General features: G+C 52.1%; 2 protein-coding genes across 2 annotated transcripts; both read left to right on the forward strand.

The window, feature by feature from the left end:
• Nucleotides 1–2,770: 2,770 nt before the first annotated feature.
• VEL1 (velum formation- protein) lies at nucleotides 2,771–4,594 on the forward strand (the record flags this gene model as incomplete). The annotated part of the gene is made up of 1 exon (XM_056218944.1): nucleotides 2,771–4,594. The coding sequence occupies one exon, from the start codon at nucleotides 2,771–2,773 to the stop codon at nucleotides 4,592–4,594; it is 1,824 nt and encodes a 607-aa protein (XP_056068209.1).
• Nucleotides 4,595–15,049: 10,455 nt separating this feature from the next.
• N0V89_010200 (uncharacterized protein) lies at nucleotides 15,050–16,419 on the forward strand (the record flags this gene model as incomplete). The annotated part of the gene is made up of 2 exons (XM_056218945.1): nucleotides 15,050–15,054; nucleotides 15,327–16,419. 2 exons carry the CDS (start codon nucleotides 15,050–15,052, stop codon nucleotides 16,417–16,419), a joined length of 1,098 nt encoding a protein of 365 aa, XP_056068210.1.
• Between the last annotated feature and the right edge of the window lie 4,671 nt (nucleotides 16,420–21,090).

Genomic DNA, 21,090 nt, shown 5'->3' on the forward strand with positions numbered 1-21,090 from the left:
TGCCTCGGACAGAATGAAGGTACACATCTGTGGAGACGCGCTGTCACAGTGGATCAACGTTTGAGGAAGTGGAGCAGGCACTTCCGCTTTCAGTCACGGCAGGCTCGATCTTACGTTAGAAAGCTCCAAGTGGATAGCCGTTTTTTGGGGTATTCCTCAAGCGTGGCTCAAGCGTGGTAAGCTTGTGTTGGACCTCTCACGCGCCGTGGTAGCTTCCACTAGGCAATTCCCGTAGCGTCTCATAATGTCCGACGCCAACAATCTGAAGCGTGACACAGAGCGCCATACACTCTGGCTCCGTCATCCGCGGGCGTGCCTCAGCAGCGCCCACGAACAGAGCATGCGGTGCCGAGCAAGGGCAAGCGAAGGTGGAACAGTTTCAACGTGGTCTGCCGTTCTGAAAACAGCCAGCTGCGTGAGTGCACCGAGTGTCCAGAGGGCAACACGTGGTGAGGGCGCAACGCAGGCGGCCAGAGTAGGCGGTAGCGGGAGACATGGCGGTCGAGCACGACCAAAGGCATGCGCGCGCCGGCACGCTTGCTGCACGCCATGTATGGTCTTCGTGGGTCCAGCGGTCCGTTGGATACGCCACTGCACGAGCATGCCGTAGCAGACGCTGGACAAAGCGAATGGCCTGAGGATGCGACGGGTTGACGCAGGCGGGGTCGCAAGAGGCAATGGCTTCAACGCCTGCGACGGGCGCGCGGCCAACGACATAGGGGCCTCAACACCACGGTGGCACAGCACCAAAGAATGAATATCAGCATCTCGATGATGGGCGCTTTGTACAAACCGTCGCGAGGATGAGGATGCGGGAGATTGCGCCAGAGCCGTTGGAAACCCGGCGGGCGAGCGAATCAGTGGCGCGGGAGAGGCGGGAGAGCAGCCGTGGAGCAGGCATCGCTAGAGGTCCAGGGACAGGGGAGAGGCGTCGATGCGAGATCCCCAGGAGCGGCTTCCAATCGGCCGCGCTGCGAGTGAGATGAGATGGCAGGCCGCAGTACGGCCTCTGCGCGCACTGTGGGCGCTGCAAAAAGGAAAGGCGACCCAGCGCCGCGAATGGCCTGACTTTTGGCTGTTGGTGTCGCCTGTGTGCTTCCCGGCGGGCCCCAGGGCGCACGACAGCTGCTGCGCGCAGGACAGTGGGAATGCCATGTCCGCACCCCCTGCATAGCAGCTGTGATGAGGTTGCAATCCAGAGGCGCGGCGACGGGTCATTCCAGGCCAGGCCAGGCGTCGATGGCGGCGCACGACGGTTATGGCAGACAAAGAGCAGCGCGACGAAGGCGTCTGGCGAGCAGCGACAGAAGGGCTGCAGAAGACTCGCAGAAGGCTCGCAGAAGGCTCGCAGAAGGCTTTGTGATGGCTTACTATCGATAGATTGTGCGCGCAGTGTGCGTTCGCCGGGAGGACTCCAACAGGCAAGCCAGCAGGTCGCTTGGGTAGCGGATCGGTGTTGCATGGGCAGATGACCCGACGGCGCAGTGTGTCGAAACCCTGCCTTTGTGCGCCGGTCATTCACTCCAGCTCTCAGACACGGTGCTCCGACTTCTAGATGCCTGGGGCGAGGGGGCAGCCGTGCAGGCCAAGATGGCCAGGATGCGCTCCGCGGAGAGGGTGATTTGGTCGTCTGAGCGCGGTGGGCGGTGCGGGTCCCATTCGTTCCCAGTCCACTTGACCCCTTCAGTTCCCGCGCCGGTGCACAATGCTTGTTTTGGGTTCGACGCCCAGCAGAGACCGCGCCCACGGCTCGCACACATACTATGGTATATGGCGTTGCGCGTTGTTCAACGACTATCGCGGCGACATGACATGGTAGGTACGCGAGAAGGCCTGTGAACGTGAGTGTGGGCAGCACCACGGGCCGCTAGAAGACGACCAACGGGCTATTTTCACGCTCGCGACGCACAGTAAGCCCGCCCGCGGATGCAAGCAGGCGCACTCAGGCAGGGATGCTCTGCGTGTGGCTCCCAAGACGCACTTCGATTGGCAGCGTCCAAGGTCCCAAGCCGCTGGAGCGCACCAGGGAACAAAGAGCACATTCAGCCGGCGCTACTCTCGACCCTAGCTGCCTGCCCGCCTGCCTGCACCCCAAGCCCACTGCGCAGCGCACTCCCAAGCTGCTCAAGCGCCAGCCCCCGTCTTGTCCACCCGCCCTCGCCCCGTCCGCTCTCCTCCCAGCGCACACCTCAGACACCTCACGACACTCGAAGGCGACGGGTCGTAGAGCACACGCGGCCACGACGCCGTGAGAGACCCCTCTCGACTCCGAATCCCTCGCCCTCCCTCCGGCTGCATACCATCGCGCCGCCCTCACTGCAGGACCCATCCGCCTGCTCGCTGCCGCGGTCCATCGCTCGGAGACATCGCACTCGCTGTAGAAGAGTAGACGCGCGCTGCCGACACTGATTCACCTTTCGCGGCTCCACCATCATCTTTGAACTGTGAGCATATACCTTTTGCATTCATCTCGGTCTGATCGGGCCGTGTCGAGAGCCCGCTGCCCAGGAGCGTGGCATTGGGAGAGTTGCCGATGCCACGGGCGCAGTCCCGTCCCGCCGCCCAGGTGTTCCGAGAGGCATGCTGACCGTCTGTCCCAAAGTTCAAAACCACGTTGTTTTCGCAACGACCGCTTGCTATCAACTCTGCACCGGTGTGCTGGTCGAAGACGTAAGTTGCACATGCCGTGCCTTCCCCGCGGGCGCGAGGCTGTCGAGACAAAGCCCGTACCGAATATGGCTGACCACCACCAGACCTCAAATAGCCCACCATGGCCTCCACCATCTCCGTCCCGAACGAGACCAGGAGCTCGTCCGTCCGCACCACAAAGGACGGCCGCAACATCCGCTACTCGCTGCAGGTCATCCAGCAGCCTGAGCGTGCCCGCGCCTGCGGCAGCGGTGCCAAGTCGAGCGCCGACCGTCGTCCTGTCGACCCGCCTCCGATTGTCGAGCTCAAGGTGTTCGAGGGTGAGCAGGACATCACCTTCGGCTACAATGCCAACTTCTTCCTCTTTGCGACCCTCGAGAACGCGCGTACCATTGCACCCGGACGCGCCCCGGCGGCTACGCCAAGCTTCCCCGTCCTCACCGGCACGCCCGTCGCTGGCATGGCCTACCTGGACCGCCCCAGTCCCGCCGGCTACTTCATCTTCCCTGATTTGTCCGTCCGTCACGAGGGAAAGTACCGCTTGAGCTTTGCTCTGTACGAGGAATTGAAGGACCAGAAGGACATGGATCCCGAGGACCGCTCCGTCCAGGCCCACACCCAGGGAGGCCTCGATGCCCATGTCTCCCACCGTCTCGAGGTCAAGTCGGCTCCCTTCGTCGTCTTCTCCGCTAAGAAGTTCCCTGGATTGTCCGAGAGCACTGCTCTGAGCCGCATGGTCGCCGAGCAGGGATGCCGCGTTCGTATCCGACGTGACGTTCGCATGAGGCGCCGTGAGAACAAGGCCAACAAGGACTGGGACGAGTATGAAGACGAGAATGGCTACGAAGGAGCCAGACGCACTTCTTCTACTCCGGACAACTATGCCCAGCAACAAGGCCTGCCTACGACCAGCCCAGCTATGGATTCAGACAACCGCCCACGCTCCGTCTCCAACGCCAGTAACACTTCGTACGCCCCGCCGCGCCGCCAGAGCATGGAAGAGATGCAGCCCGCCTATCAGCCCAACAGCTACCAGCAGATGCCTCCGCCCCAGAGCGCATCCTACTCCCAGGTTCCCCAGTACAACGCTCCCCAGCCCGCCTACCAGAATCAGTATGCTCCTCCTCAGCCAGCGGCTCCTCTGATGCAGCCACCGCAGACGTCGTACTCGCAGCAATCCCATCAGCCGGCCCACAGCTACCAGAGTCAGTCCAACATGCACATGGGTCAATCGTACGGCTACATGAACAATCAGAGCTACCAGCAGCAATCCCACTATGAACAGCCAGCTCCTGTGCGTCAAGAGCCTGCCGTGGACTATGGTCAGCCTGCTCCAGACTACCGCCGTTCCTCTATCGCACAGCCCACGCAACAGTACCCTGGCCCCAGTCAAATCATGCCCTCTTACGGTTCCGGTTCTATGGATTATGGACGACCTCAGCAAATGGTTCAGCCGTTGCAGAGTCCAAACCACATAGCGCCTGTCTCTTCGTCTGCTTCTGCCCATATGTCTAACGGTCACGCTCTCGCACCTCTAAGAACGGTTTTGGCAAATGTCGATACCCAGAACAGGCTAGAACCCGTATCACCTTCGTATCACTCGCCGCCCAATAACACGTCTGCGCCTCTGTCTGCCACGTCTGAGATTGCTCCTCACCGCGCCTACCTAGACGCTCACGGGAAGTACAATACCCAGCCTCAGGTCCAGCCTCAAGCCAGCATCGGACAGAAGCGGTCCTACTCGAGCACCTTCGACACCAGACACTTGGACGACCGTCTCCAGGGCGGCGCCCGCCCCAACCCGACTGCCCCGCCCTACCGCTACGACGGCGTAATGGACAACGGCTCGCCCGACATGGAAGAGCCCATGGACCGTTCGTCGATGAGCTACCGCCGCGCAGACGGCAGCCACCGCTCGCGCCGCGTGCCCGAGCTCGGCGTCTAGACATCCCCATGCATGACGCCTCACGGAGCGAAGAATATGCTTTGCAGGCGTTCAATCACGACGTTCTGATGTCCGAGATATCATATCACAACTCAATGATCGAAACTTTTCTTTTCCTTTTATCCAACCATCTTACCGATCGTCATCGGTTTTCTCATACCCCTACTTAACACTATTTCCTTTCTCATGTTGGCTTGGCTTGATAAGATATGAAAAGCACACGCCTCGACAGGCACATTTATCTACCGTAATTTCTTTATCTGTTGCGGATTTTGGGGGTGTTGTGCTGAGTACGTTGGAGGCTGATGGATGGGTGGATGGGTGGATGGGTGGATGGATGGATGGATGGGGAGAAGGATATGCAATAGGGGGGAAAGCCTGACAGACGGCATCAACAAACTGATTCTCTTCTCTTGAAGGCGCACAACCACACTTCTTTGTTCTTCTATCATCCTAGTTTCTATTTAGGGAAGTGTAGGGAGGTACACGTGCATGATTACATGGAGGTTGTTGTTTTGCTGTGTACATTTTGGGCGGGGGGTTCGTTATCACACATGACTTAGTCAAGGACTGGACTGAAGGGACAGACAGTAGATGTAATGGAACGAACAAGCACGCAATTGGGACTTCTACTCTTGAACTGAAATATGCGCGATGAGATGAGATGAGATGCTAAGTGCTAAGCTGGGCTGTGCGTGCCTCCGTACCACCAACATGAAAACAGAAAAACCCAAAAACCTAAAGTGCACTCCTCAACGGCAGTTTGACTTGTACGGTACCTCTTGCAATGGAGTGCGAAGACGAGATGTAGATAACGGACTGAGAGAAAGAAGTAAGGGCGACTGTCTTACCCCTCAGCTCAGCAACCCATCCTTTTCTCCTCTCCCTTCGTCGCATGTACAGTCCAAACGCCCACTCACATACCATTTGTTCGTTTTCTTTTTCCACGCATGGATGGATGGATGGATGGCGATGCACACTTGCATTGCCAATACGCCACGTCTGAGCATCCTGGTCTACATGTGTGGGCCGTTTTTTAACACGCCTGGGATCCTACGCGGGTGCGCGGGTGCATGGTAGCGCGATCCTTTGGGTGGGGTCTGGAAACGGGACGGGACGCGGGTTGGGTTGGAGGATGGTGGTGGGATGGTGGGTGCATGAGTGTTACAGGTATGTGGAAGGAATAGATGGATTGACAGTGGAGGAGCAGGGAGGACTGCAGTGGGATGCCTCGACATGTCATCGACGACTAGGTAATCTATCTATCATAGGTACCTTCTACTGCCAATCTACTCCACCGCACCTAGCTTGCATCCTCGCATCCTCACACTCTACTCCACCACAAATTAGATAGCAGCCCTCCCACAAGTATCTACCTACCAGAGATCAACTTCCCAAACGGACCGGACCGTTTTATGACTGCAGTCGACCATGTCTACATGCTCAACCTCGAACGAGAACAAGACGGAGAACAAGAATAAACACATCCTCCTCATCGGCCTCAACCCCTCGATCCTCCCCGGACGCTCCCGTCCCTCCCGCCGTCCTAGCGGACATCGCGCAGAAGATAGCCCGCGACGTCGCCCGCGCAGCGAGGAACGGTTTTCCGTGCACGATTCACTATCTCGATTGGCGCTCGGCGTCCTCCGCCTTCTCCGCCCTAGAATCGGTTTTGAGGAGGGCCCCTCTCTACGCTCTGGTGTGGACCTCGCCGAAAATGCAGACCGAGAAGGCAAGGACGAGGACGAGGGAAAAGGAAGTGGGAGGGTGTGCTGTTCGGGCAGGGTCTCCGCATGCACAAGGATCCTGTGCTTTTTGAGGGGCGCTTGAGAGGGTGAGGAGGGTTTGTGAGAGGGATGTGAAGGTTTTGTTTAATGATGGGGCGGAGAGGCAGTGTTGGGCGATTGAGAGGGGTTTGGGGTTGTGATGGGGAGTAGTGTGGGAGGTTTTGGGGCGGAGAGGTGAGGGAGGAGAGGGGTGTGTGGGTGTGTGGGTGTGTGGGTGGATCAATGTCGAGACTGAGTCTGGCAGTGAGCGATTGTTATATCGGTTAAAGAAGATGTCTGTGGTTGTTTGTTTAGGTAGGTAAGCGGGACCAGCTTTGAGTGCGGGACGAGGTATTTGTTAGGTTGCTAGTGGATGGGTAGATAAATCAAGTGTTGAAACCCACACCAATCCAACCCGTCACTGGCTTGCATCTATCATCCCCTTTCCTAAATTCTACCTCTTCCACTACTCACCCATCGTTGGCGTATCTGCCCATCATTAGACAACATGAATGCTGTAGAAGAGAGCAAATCAGTGTCTGAATATAACCAAGTGTCACAGAGAAAATGCATACCTGAATTGCTCAAACAATCGGCAGCCTGCTAACACAATCTTTCAGATAGACCTCCTGGTCGAAGTCCGCCAGCTCCTCGGGAAGTTTGGAGCCTACATCCTTCAGATACTGCACAACTTCTATACTCCCGTCTACTACAGCGGCCATAGCCGGAAGCAAGATACTTCCCAACTTCCGATCCTCTCCACTCTGGACGTCAAGCGCTCGAACATCATTGAAATATTTCATCAGGAACCTGCAGTCAGAACTCCGAAGATGTGGTATTGGCCCGCCATCTCTTGGAATCTCCTGGAATTGGAAGGGCATCGTGGGGCGAGAGTTCCTCAGCTCCTGCCTCGATGGAGCCCTCGCATGTTATCAGCATCTGCGTCGCCTGGTTAGAGAGCCAGAGGCGCCTCTCTATCCCGGACTCAGCATTGCCCAAAGTTTCGTTAGCTCAAAATTCCAATCGGAACGGCTAGCGATGGCGCTGTTAGACCATGGATTGTTCCCCGAAGATTATATCCAAGAATACGCGAGCTCTTTGCACACGAAACCTCAAGCACTCGACTATTTCTGGGCGGGGGCTGTATCTTCCGGATTCAATGATGTAGTTCGCCGCCTTATTGTGTCAGGCTTTCCCGTAGATACTTACATAAGAGCTCGATTTAATGACGTTACAGCGCTTACGATCGCGGCCTCATGTGGTCAACTTTGCGTGGCCGAGATCCTCCTTGCTAACGGTGCGAAGGTGGAAGTAGAGCCAGTCCTTGGTTTGCCCGTCAGGCCCAGACCTGCTTCAACGCCATTGGTCGGGTGCATTGCAGCGTGGAATCGATCGGACGATGATGATTCGAAAAAACGGCATCAGATCGTCAAATTGTTGATTGAAAACGGCGCAGATGTCGATGTTTTCGATGACAATATGGAATGAGGCCACTTACAGTTGCTGCCGAGAGGTGCGACATCGAAACCGTGAGATTGCTGCTCCAGCACAGCAAGAATCCGAGCCTGCCAGACGAGGGGGGCAGAACTCTAGCGCACTACGCCACGGAAAGAAGTGACGCAGTCGAGCTATTGGAATTGCTTGGAGCGGGAAATGGCGATCTCGAGATATTCGATGAGCGCGGCTATACACCCTTGCTATTTGCCGTGTGGGATGGCGGAATAAGCGCTGCAAAACAGCTTCTAAGCTTGGGGGCGAACCCGCTTGCACAAGGCCCACAAGGCTTCACGGCCTTGGAGATGATAATAGGTGGATGGTCAAGAGATTCGCTCCTTGAGATAGGCATCGATATGAATGTGCAAGAGAAGGAGTTGGCACGGAGCAAGTTCATTGACAAGATAATTCAAGATGAAAGCGAAAAGATACTGGCGGCCAGAATGATGATGGGAAGCTGAATGATTAATAATCAAATGCGAATTCTGGCTATATGTTCACAAAACAATTCAATGTTTCATGTAGATCATAAATTGGGTGGTTACAGAGAATCCGACCATGGGCCCATCATCCGGCTTTTACTTACCCATGAGCGCCATTCAACGACAGTATTTTTCCACAACCCCAAACTAACTTCCAAGCCCGAGGCGGAAGAGTCGCCAAACCAGTGCCCACCCTGCCGATATTTTCCAAGATGTACGACGATGTTTATCAAGCCGCCCATTGCCCCTGAAATGTGCACTGCGTCCGCGTGGACATAAAACGTTTGTCCAATAGGATTATTCCTCTCGTCATTGCCTTCACCCTTTCTGATGACAGCTAGGCCGAGGTCTGGGCTTTGGAAGAACCCAGCTTTGCTCCAATCACAGTTAGCGAAAGCAACGTCGAGTTCAGCGGTCCTGGAACTCCATGATATCGTAGTTTTTCTCCCGGTCTTCACGTACCGCTCGAAGGCCAGTGAGGATCTGCGGAACGGTTGTCTGCCTTTGTAAGTTTTTCCGAGTGTTTAGCGATTTTGCCGAGAGGCCTGGCAGCCAGTGCTTTTGTAACAGTGCAGCAGCTTGACAGAGCTATAAATTGGACGTAAAAGCCTTCTGAGTTGAGAGTACCGGAGAGACGCTTGCGCACATTGCATGGGAGCCGGAGCTCAACTGGCGTTAAACGAGATGTTGATAGGACAAGACTCTTGATCCAGAGAGAAGTAAGTGGATCATGGTGGCCAATATAGGGCTACTTTCCTTCCAGGTCGGAATTACAGGCGATGTCTTCTAAAGTTTGGTTTTTCAGGCCTTGTGCTACTTCCTTTGATATGTGGATAATACCTTCTCCCTTCTCGGGGCCCCAGAACATGCCCCACAAATCATTTTCTTCGCCCTATTCCCATATATGCAATACCTGACACATGTCCGGTTCCTTCTTTATACCTACCTACCCCCTCTCCACTTCTAACATCTTTGTGTCGCACATATACATCCTCACAGATGCATCTGACGTTGTTGCCGTGCATGACCTATCTATTCAACATAGGCAAGATTGTTAATCACATCATGATCTCTTTGGGTATGTTGAAGCAAGGTGCATACCAACTCACTGAAGAAACAATCGCCAATGAAAAAGGCATGATGGCACCAGAGCATGTAAACGAGCTCATGACCATGCAGACATCGAGAAAGGATTCGAATCTCATCCTTGGATGGGAGCGTGATGAGTTTTTTTTTTTTTTTTGAAGGGTTGTCTTGCTCCTGTGGTCGTTCTTAATCATCTGGAGCTCGGGCGTGAGACAAGGGGTACTAGGGGTATCGCTCTCAAGCCCTTTGTCCGAACCATTCCACGTGCTCACCATTATGGGAAGTATCGACAGATATTGCGAGCGACATATTGTTGATGGTCCCTAGTTAACTTACGGATCGTGCAAATCTAAGCGCATACGACTCTGTCGAATGTCAACTGCAATAACATCAATCATCCCTGGTCTATTGGCCCTTTGTATGTATATGACCACCATTTTCTATATCATTACACAATTTTTATTTTTGCGATCAAAAAGGGGAAACTGAATGCACCCAAATGTCAATAAACATCGTCCATCAACCATCACATGAGAGCACTCAACCACTTATGAAGCATCTGTCTATCCCCTGTACCCAACCTGCCCTCGCCTCTTGTATAGTATTTGCCCTTCTTGGCCTCTTCCAACAGCTCGTAGATGATTCTCTTATCAACTGGTATCTCATCAATGAGAATGAACAGACAGAATTTGGGACAGTCCACTGGCCATAGCGGCGGTCGAATGACCAGTATGGACCTTCCTTGCGGCAAACCTTCTCTTAGATCTGGCAACGTTGAGTTCTGTCGCACCTCAAAAGGTGAGTTAATCTGTAACAGGCTCCTCGTAATGAATATCCCCCCCACTATCACAAATCCTTCTGTGACCTCAGATCCTTTAAGATCAGTGAGAAACTTTGAAGCATCGTCGGGGAAATTCGCTTCTTCGAACGAGATCCATCTAGAACTGCATTGCCGTGTCTTCGGGAGCAAAACTAAGCCGATATCACCCAAAGCATACCACGCCGAGTCCCTGCCATGGATTTCTTGGCTTTCCAGAATAGCGGCCTTGATATCACTAAGTTCGCAGTACGGAGGGTTGCTATTGCGTGAGTCGAATGCCGTTGGATCATGGCAGATGCCCAAACCAAATGATGTCCAACAGATACAGTTCAAAACCCTCTTTATCTGCCAATTCGCCGGGTCTAGGTAGGTTTGAAGAAACAGTGTTATAGTAACACGAGGGCCAAGTGGGGGGAGCTGTGGATATTTGGTCGTCCAGAGCTTGGCAAGGTGTCGTAATTGAATCTTGGATATTTCGATAGCGAATGAACGTAAAAGCTTCAGAATCGAGTGGCCCTCGGTGATTGTTAGGTATTGGGGAACATACGATGTTTGAAAAATGCTGATAAATCGAAACTCAAACTGTACAATGTTCGAGTAGCAAATGCTTCCGAATTGAGTATAAGAAGGCGCAAGTTCAGGAACCGTAGCCGGCTTCACTGATGAATGACAGCTTTCCTCTTGGGGAAACCTCATCTCTTCCCCGACAATCACTTCGCGATCAGTATCAATACGCTGACATGGTTCTTCTGAGATGACTGCATCAAGTTGCATCGGATCGGAGTCATGAGTGTCAAGGTCGGGGCTCGGTGCGGTGGACAACGAGACTGACTGACGGAATCGATCAGTGGACGCTGGTGACAGATCTCGAAAGCTTTCCATGGATTCGACAAGGGATTTTCTGACAGAGGGCCGGTAAATGTCCCTTGCCCAGGACCAGATGTAATCTATGATAAGTAGTAATTGCAGAGCGCCATCCTGGGACTGTATAGTTCCCTGCCATAGTTCGTACAATTCCTAAAATGTCTCAATTGATGCATTGACTTCCTTCTTATTGGAATTAGACTTACAGTCCTTCCCTTATCAAAGATGCAGCCATACAATCGCCATGATTCACCCTGGTACGCGAAGAACCAAACCAGGTAAGGTTCACAGTACTGTTCGCCATCGAATAGTTGATGTTGGGCTTTTAAGAAGCGCCTGATGGGAAATGCAGTTTGGTGTTGAATAGATCTAAAACCCGGGACGCTGTGTTCCTTCTTCGCTTCTACGACTAGAAACGGTAGGAGGATTCGTCTGCCGGCCACTGGAAAGTAGGAGTCATGCTCTGGTAGCCGCGATGGAACACCAAGTCCTATGACACGATCTGGTTTCATAGGGATGCTGAGGTGCTGAAGGCTCTCGCCAGGTACGTGAGTGACAAATTCCTCTTTTGCGAAGTCGAATATTTCGCCATCCTCCTCGTCGCTTTTTGGTTAGCATCTGACTACAATGCGAGCTGAGGGCATAAGTACGTATTTTCCGTCCTCCTGTGGATCTTCCTATTCCTGCAACAGCACATTTTTCTTTGGATTCGTTTCGCTGCAAGCTCGGCTTGAACCTCTGGATGGAAGCTGTCGGCCTCGAAATCGGCCTTCCACAACTCATTGTAGCAGTTCCCACTTCGTCGCTTAGTTAATTTACGATACTGGGTTCGCAACACCTATGACCTACCAGATGACACGCTTGTTAAACCTCCCCAGAATAGGATACTCGAGCTCTCTCCATGTGGATTCATTCAGGTTTACGCTGTCGAGGAAGCGGTCTGCTCGTTGTCTGAGCATGGCAATTCGCTCCTTGAAAAAGCTCATCCGCTCCCTCGAGACTGTTCGATCTACTTTGTAATCGTCATATCGGATAGCAGCGATGTCTCGAATGACGAGAAAATGGTGTTTGTACTGTCCAGGCCAGTCTTTAGGTGGCGCCGGGCCTTTGAATAGAATACGGTGTTGGCGGATTAACGAATGCAACTCCTGTTTAGAAAGCTCCTGCTTTCTCGGTGGCATCGTCAATGACTGCGCGTAAATGATGTGATTTCAAGCGCTTGTTGCTTTTAGCTGTTCTCAGCGACTTATACGATCGCCCGTCGGTAGTTGCTTGGGGGCCAATCCGAGATACAAGGATAGCAGACATGGGTGCGCCGTAATCCCAGTGGCCCCTGCATGTGGCACAGTTATGGTGCATGACAAGACGAGCTCGCGACGGTTTGATAGCCGCTACGCTCCATCTCACTATATCTGCATCCCTGGCTCCCTTGCATAGAGGTCACACGACGGTCGATCGGGAGCGAATGGAATTGTGTGGCTGCCATTCATTGGTGAGAGATGATCAGTAGACCTAGCTGGCGTTCGTTCGATGTTCTCAGCCACTTTACGAGCCGCACCAGCCAGTCAGTCTTTTCTAACCAACCGAAAAGTCAGAAAAGTCATCTCGAGTAGACCTAACGGGCGAACTCGACAGTGGACATGGGGCTTCAATATTGACGGCACAGTAGTTACATACGAACAGTTTTACCGCAGCGCATAGGGGCTATCTATCACTCCAGATTTTCAAACAATTACCATCGCTTTGATCGTGTGGTCCGGATGCCCGCTCGCCATTTTTCGATCTCCGAAGCCGCGATATGCAATCATCTTTTTTTCGATGCGATAAGCGCGTAGACCTGGAAGAATCGGCAATCTGACTAGATCTCCTGTCATCGCTTCCAAAGGAGGTTCTACTGACATCTCCAGCTCCTCAAACGAGGTTCCAGGCGAAGGCCAAATCGATTCAAGCCGTTTAGCGCTCACTAAAGAAAGTGCGCGGAAACGTATCGCTGGTTTCATGATGCACGCAAGCCGCGGTCCCAATCTTTTGAGCGTATCGTGCGGATCCTGATGCCTAATGACAAGTCGAAGCACATTCAACAAGCGCTTTGTGAGCCGAGAAGTCATAGGCGCAATAGTATCTTCCTCGAAGTCCTTTCCTTGAATGATTGTATCGTGAGCAGCGAAGTCTAGATTGCAGAGACCTTCATGCCCGCCTGTGGCTCGTTAGCTTGTGCAACAAAAACAAATTCATTCGGATAGTACATACACAAGGTAGCGATGTGCTCGCGATACTTTTGTAAAAGTGGCGTAGTCATCATAGACGTCGATCCGAGCGTGCTTTCAAAGACCCAAACCTTGACCGCAGCTCCAGTGAGCGCCTGAAAGACTTCTCGGAGGGCAAACGCGGAGCCCTCTCTCGAGACGCTCTCAGCATTACTTCCAGTGTTTGAATGGAAGATGGAGTGTAAAAGGGTATCTAGATCATCGGACTGTCCATAAAGTGGCTCTACTGGTATTTTTCTTGCGGCGTCGAGGACTGGCAAGGAGCCAAGCTCGTTCTTCATGATCTGGAAGTCCAAGTGAAGCTTTTCAGTGGTTAGCGCAGTGTCGTGAGCCTGACCAAGGGCCAGATAAGGCTCGAGATAGTCTTGGTCCTGCAGTCGACTCTTCAATTCGACGATGTCTCTCGTTTGAGAACGTAATTGCCTCAGCACCTCCCCTACACCTTTCGCTTGCGCGAACATGCTCGCGGTCCTACGCAACTCGGTTTTCAGATTGGCACGTTCTTTTTCAAGCTTTTGACAGCGACTTTTGTACTGCCCAAGCGCAAAGACCGTAGCCTTGTGGTCTTCAACCAATGTATCTGCGCTAAAAGGAAACCTAGGTGTCGTTCTGTGCCTTTCAAAACTCGCAAGATTATTGTGATCTTCAACGTGATCGTACATTATTTGTTTCGACCGCTGAGCTGACATGTCATCTGAAGAGTGGGCTGCAGTAGCAACGTCTTTTGGGTGTTGCGAGCCTGAGGTTGACAATTGATGGGATCGTTTCTCGTCGAATTCGTTTCGTGAGGCAGCAACCACAGGGTGTTTAGTCCGTTTTCGAGAAGCCGATTTGGTACGAGATGCGAGCTAATATTAAGTCAACCCGACAGGTTTGAGAGAGTGGGCCCGACGTTATACCTTTGATCGCGCTTTGTCATCGCAATGCGCATGTCTTTGGCTACTCGCACGACGGTCCTTTTTCTCTCTGGGTCTTAGAAGTGGCGACGCGAGTGTTGGAGTCTTTCTGCGGCTTCTACTTGTTATGGTCATCGATGCATTGAGGATGGACCGGGACCGACAACCTCGCTCCTCTTGACTAATAGCTCGTTGCAAGCGAATTTCTCCGACACGGTCCCTCACAAGCTGTCTCTGATCCAAGTCCAGGGCCAGCATCTCGTAACTTCCATGAAGAAACAATTTCGGAAAATTGTATTCAGCGAAGGTGTACGAAGGTCGAAACTCCTGCCACAACCGGTCTTTGACGTAGCGAACACTGTACCGATGACAGAGGTTCTCGCATACCCTATCAAGAATTCTGTTTATTTTCTCGTCGAGGTTCGCGTCTTGTAGTGACCAAGTCTTCGGGCCTTCGACCACAAAGTCCAGCTGCGCCAGGAATTCGAGCGGTTCTGGAAGTTCTGTATGATCCATTGCGAATTGTATGTAACGAATGTTTGTGAGGTAATTTACTAAAAAAAATTGACTACGTAAATGTTGGTAGAGGGTTGATCTGGGGGCACACCTCCGAGAAAGTGAGCGGGAAAAGAGGAAAGGAGCTTCATAGATGGTACAACGGACGCCACGAACACAGCGGGCAGCCGGCGGTCTGAGTGGCCCACACAGCTTGGTCCTAGGCAGCAGCGCATTGAGCAAGGAAGCTGTTTCAATAAAAATTAAAGCTGAAAGTAAGTCTACATGGAGTAGGGCGATTGGTTGTCATAGCGCTGGCCATGTAGGCGATGGGGCTGGCGAGGCTGTGTTTCTCAAACATGCCTATGCATTATCGACTGTGCCGCGCCCCTGCATGCACGGTACACGTAGGCGCCGGGTTGCTATTCGCTCACCATTTTCATCTATCCTTCATCACATACATTATTTGGACGAAATGCCGCTCACATCATGATCATACAAAACCGTGCTTCCAAAGCGAGCCATCATTTCTCTGCTTGATCGTGGGTTATTGAGTACATAGCCGCCACATGAATATGGCTCCAACTACAAGGAGCTCTCGTACTTTGTACGACCACTTTGACCCTGGTCCAACACCCGAATTTGAAGAGCAACACCAATATACCGATGTTGAGATGACCATCGAAGATAACGACGAGCAAGATGTTGAAGAGCGGGACGTCATGGAGCACGATCCCGTGAGCAACATCGAGAAAGATCGCATCATTATCGCCATCGACTTCGGCACAACGTTCTCTACTGTCGCATATGCCGTGTTACCAAAGGGTGTTGCACCCAAAAATATTCACGTACGAAAATTAAAATGCATCGGTAAATATCCGGGCTACCAGAAGTTGGACGGCACGCTGGATACCAGGCAAGATGTTCCAACCGAGTTGTGGTACAATATTGAAGATCAACCGCTTCCGAGCTCAGAAGTTCCGAGCCCAGACCTTCCCAGCAACGATGAAGACTCGTCGAGTAGTGACGATGATGGCCCACACGGCGACTCATCAGGCCCTGAAGACGACAATGGCCTGAGAGCAATTAGAGCTGCGCCTCACATAAAGCCTCGCAAACCCAAAGTCCCACAGTATTGGGGATTCAATGTACAACAACATCTCAACCTGATGAACATCCCGAGGGACGATGTAAGTCCCCTGAGAAGATTCAAGCTTAAACTCGACAATACGGAAGATACCGAGAAGCTTCGAGCTGATATTGACACGATTCTATCCACCTTGCGTGAAAGAGAGGTGATCAAAGACGACTCGGATATCTATGCAGACTATCTCACCCACCTGCTCAGGCACGCTAAAGAACAACTGCAAGAGTCGAAGGAGCTTTGCGAGAACATGGTCGTTCAATTTGTTTTGTGTGTGCCCGCCAAATGGCCTGTGAAAGCTTGTCGGACCATGCAGAGTGCAGTTGAGCAAGCTGTACAAAGAGCCGGCTTCAACAGTAAGGCGCAAGAAGCTTCCCGGAATTTGTTCATGATCTCCGAACCTGAGGCCGCTGCTGAATGCATTCTAGCCGAGGCCAGAAGTGATCTTTATGTACGTGGCACCTACGTACAACCATCACTTAAAGTGTTAACCTCAAGCATAGCGCGATGAGACGGTAGTAATTGTTGACGCTGGAGGAGGTACCATTGATGCGGTGACCTACAAGTGCGCCAATGATGAGCCTTTGCGACTATCCGAGGAGGTAGTGGCCCCTGACAGTAAGTAAAGCACGACAATACTGGCCCCACTTTGATATTGGAGGCTTATTGGCCCAGGCGAGTTATTCGGCGCAAGTTTCATCAATAAGGCTTTTGAAGACAAGCTTGAGAAAAAGCTCGAGCGGGAGCACTATCTAGTCGGGAACGGAAAGACAATCAAAAGCATCGTGCAGAAGTGTGCTACAGTCTTCGAGGATAACGAGAAGAGAGTTATCGATATTTACAGCCTAAATGCTTCAATACGGCCGATTCAGATCGATAATCTGAGAGAGAACCCACGTAAATATTTCTACCAGAACCGGCTACAACTCAAAAGGTGGGTCATTGCCATTGCATTCTAGGCCTGTAGATTAACGTCGAGCAGCAAGTCCGTTAAACATTTCTATCAACCATCTTTGGACAAAGTAGAGACTGTTCTGGAAAGTCAATTAGAACGAGCAAGACGCGCAAATCACACTGTTGAGAAGATCATACTTACTGGTGGCTTTGGACAATCCCCTTCTTTACAAAGCCATCTGAGGAGATTTTTGAATGGGCGAACGAACATCAACGGTAGGGAAATGGAGTTGATTGTCCCAGCAAACCCGTTAGTCACTTCATTCCTTACCAACTATACAAAGATTATCGCTGAAAGGTTCTCAGTTCCACAGCAGTGGCGAGAGGGGCGGTCCTCAGGGCGCTCAACAAGAAACATGGACCTGCACGAACATCTCAGTGCAGTTATGGGTTTCTGTGTAGTGAGCCACACGAGCCAGAGGTTTTCGAGGCGCATCGGAGATTGAGAGGTCGAGTCAATAAAGCTGATGGCGTGCGATACGTCAATGGAACTATTCGATGGATGATCCAAAAGGTAAATTGTATTCTTATCTTGATGATCAATGATTCTCTAACACCACTCATATCAGGGAGACAGGGTAGATAACATGCAGGAGTTTCCTTTCGATGTCAAGCACACTTTTCCAATCACTGAAGGAATCACTGAAACACGGATTGAAGCCGCGGAGCAACTATGGATGTCGGATACTACTCATCCATCTCACTACACCAGAACCCATTCGCTGAACAGAGGTATGGCTTCGTTATCTAGTACTGCTCAACTTTAATAATGTGTACAGGCGCAATGCAAATCGGGACAATCATTGCCGATTTGACCGAATTGAAGCATGAATGTCTTATCGAGACTGAGTCACCCTCTGGGATTAATGTTCATTCAGGGTCCACAAAGCATTGGGCGATACACTACGAGGTAGTGATGATAGTTGAGGGAAGAAGCGTTCGTTTCGAAGCGCGATGGCCTTCTAAGGAAAATCGGAAACCAGGCCAAAAACATACTCGCACCCTTGCTACAGAGCTCATTGGTATAGCAGCAGCGTTCCGGCCTGGGACTGCATGACGTACTGAATTGACATCTCCCAACGAGACATGTTGGTACATCACTTGTATATGAGTAACTACGTTCATTAGACTTTCAGAATTCCTGCGCATACCGTTGTACAAATTCCCCCAAATCGCGAAGTGTCTCCGTCGGCGTACCAGCAAGATACCTGCCCCCTTCTTTGCCCGCCTGCGACAGTTCAAGAAGCTTCCGCGCAAGCCACCACAATTCGGCGCTGTATTTGATATACCCTATAAGTTGCGCTCGGTCTACTCTATTATATGCATATACAACGTCATATAGCTCTTTCCAGCGATCAGTCGCACGAAGAAGAGCTGGGTACGACGATGTGGCTAGAAGACTTGTCCGTGCTGCGTGTATGATGGAGTTGAGAGCTGAGGTTTGTTTAGCAATGGTACCTTCATCGGTGACGCACTGTCGTGGGAACTCATCGTTGCCTGAGCCACCCTAGCATACGCTGTCCAGCGTCTGGTGTTGGTTTCGTGAGGTCGGCTAAGAGGGTACGCACCGACAATATGTATAGTCAGAAGCTTGGGCTCAACTGAAGTGAGCACAGGATCCTCACGTCCAGGCCAGCTATCTTGGAGATATAACGACGTCCACTCTTTCAAGCTGAGATGATGTCTCGCGGCGCAATCTGAACTTTGGAGCAGTCGGGCGAACTCGGCAGACGTCGAAGCTTCAAATAGTACGTCGGGACAGGGCAGATCTCCAACCATCTCCGATATCGGTAGCTGCACAGCGCTGTTGAACGATATGGTGTTTATGCAGCCCAAGTAAAAGAGTGCGGCTACGAACCTGCCTTGTTCAGCTGCTTGTTTAGGTTAAATCTCAGTCACAGCGCCTCACCTGATTCTCGTCTCTTGAGCGATGAACCGCTCCCACGTCATGTCCTGCAAAGGTATCATCCGTTTCGACCCTATCAACCCCAGAGATCTGATAGAGGCGACAAGGACGGGATATCTGTTGAACAGTCCTCTCCGGGCTGTTTGCTTATTGTTTGAGCTGTATATCAACGCATTGATCAATCCGGCTGCTTGAACCGTTTGAATGGTCTCATCGTCCACTTGAGTACGATTGGTGACCGCATCGTGCAGGCATCCAAAGATGTACTCTTCGACCACACCGTAGAGAGAGTGTGCTGTCAGTGCATCGTCTGTGGGTGGGGAGTTTGCTGATCCCGCAAGTGCAACGGCAAGTAACAACGGCAGAGAAGCGTTGTGGATATCGAATGTAGGCCGGTGGATGAACGAGAAGTGCGGGTGGAAGTACTGGAAGTAGGCCGAGACGTATCCTGGCAAAGTGTGTGCAGCGAAGACTTGTCTGGCGATATCAAATGGAAAGGTGTCAGTGTTGGTGTTATGCAAAACAGCATGTGATCGGTGGTGGGAAGCAAGCGTCTGGATGATCTCTTCGATTCGGGCCTGGAGAACAGCTTCATCAAGCTGCGATTTCTGCCAATCTTTGCCGTACGTGCTCGAACCAAGGTCGGCAGTTGGTTCTGCGAAAGCGTGGTTTGGCAGATCATGCTCTTCATGGAAGACAGACTCCACGTGAGCGTCTGAGGCAGCAAAGGCATACGCGATTGATTCAAATTTCGGGTCCGTGTAGCTGAGTAAGAACGGCAATTGACGGCGGACTTGGGCGAAGCGTCCATCGAATACTGTATCTAAAATTCCATCATCATTGGGTTGTCCATCTGAGGCTTTTCCTTCGGCGCCTGGAGACACTCGCAGATAGGAGCAGTCAACTTGGCTCAACGAGCACCGTCCGCAAGGTTGATTTCCATCGCAGTTTATCTTCTTTGCATGACAAGAATTGCATGCATGTCGTCTTCTTCCTCGTCTCGGTGCTGGGATCTGGTCATCTTCTCCCTTCTTGGAACACGTCTTGAAGTGACGCCGAAGGACATCCCTGCGCAAACGCCGTTAACAGCAAACGACCATCCTGGGGGCCATCCTTCTGGAGTCTTACTGGCGAAGAAAGTCGCGACCGCAGAATTGGCAATGAGATGATGTTCTTTGAGAGTCTGTCGCGATGAGAATCTGATCGATTGCCCACTGAACATGCGAAAGTTACTGACGACCGCTTTCATGGCGCCGCAAATGGCTGCTGCTATTGAAGACTTTTTCGCATATCTGACACCGATACTTTCGACGCTCAATACGTTGTGAATCTGTATCTGGCATGCTGCGGACTGGCGTCGCGATGCCGTTCGATGCGCCTTCACTGAGTGGGCTTTTGCCGGGTGTGGGTTTTCCCCGAGTAGCGTGCCCTGCACTAACCCAAAGTGATCGAATGCCAGTGGTACCCACCTAATCCTGTATAAACACAGGTTCGACAGTTCTCTTCTATTGTTCCTGGAAGACCTCAGCTTCTACAGCTACTGCCTCTTCGGTTCGTCCAATCGCTTCATTTCATTTTTTCCTTTTTCACCCTAATCATGTCCATGAGACCGACCGTTCTCAGGAGCACTCTTCGAAATGGTATGCAAAGGAAATACCATTCTTTATTCCAACACTGATACCTTCTGAAAGTTTCCTTGCAAAGAGTTTCCATATTACCAACTTTTACCTCCCAATCACATCAAACAGCACTCCCAACAGCAGCCTCACCACGGCACCACTCATCACCAAGCGAACCCAAACCCAATCGCTCCCTAGCCACTCGAGCAACCACCTCAGTCGTACAGCACGTCCTGTAAGACCTCAACGCCGTCTACCACTCCAGATTCACACTCCTAACCCATCCACAGAACAACCACCGACCAACTCATCGCCTGGACCCGCCAATCCTCCCTCTGGCCCCTCAGCTTCGGCCTCGCCTGCTGCGCCATCGAAATGATGCACTGCTCCACCCCACGCTACGACCAAGACCGCCTAGGCATAATCTTCCGCGCCTCGCCCCGCCAAGCAGACGTTATGATAGTCGCCGGCACAGTGACAAATAAGATGGCTCCTGCGCTGCGGCTGTGCTACGACCAGATGCCGGATCCGAAGTGGGTGATTAGCATGGGGAGCTGCGCGAACGGGGGTGGATACTATCACTATAGTTACAGTGTGGTGAGGGGCGTGGACAGGATTGTGCCTGTGGATATATATGTGCCGGGGTGTCCGCCGACGGCGGAGGCGTTGTTGTATGGGATATTTCAGCTGCAGAAGAAGATGA

This window comes from Didymosphaeria variabile (genome assembly GCF_027946475.1).
Source record: "Didymosphaeria variabile strain IMI 356815 chromosome Unknown scaffold_7, whole genome shotgun sequence".
Classification (NCBI taxonomy): domain Eukaryota; kingdom Fungi; phylum Ascomycota; class Dothideomycetes; order Pleosporales; family Didymosphaeriaceae; genus Didymosphaeria; species Didymosphaeria variabile.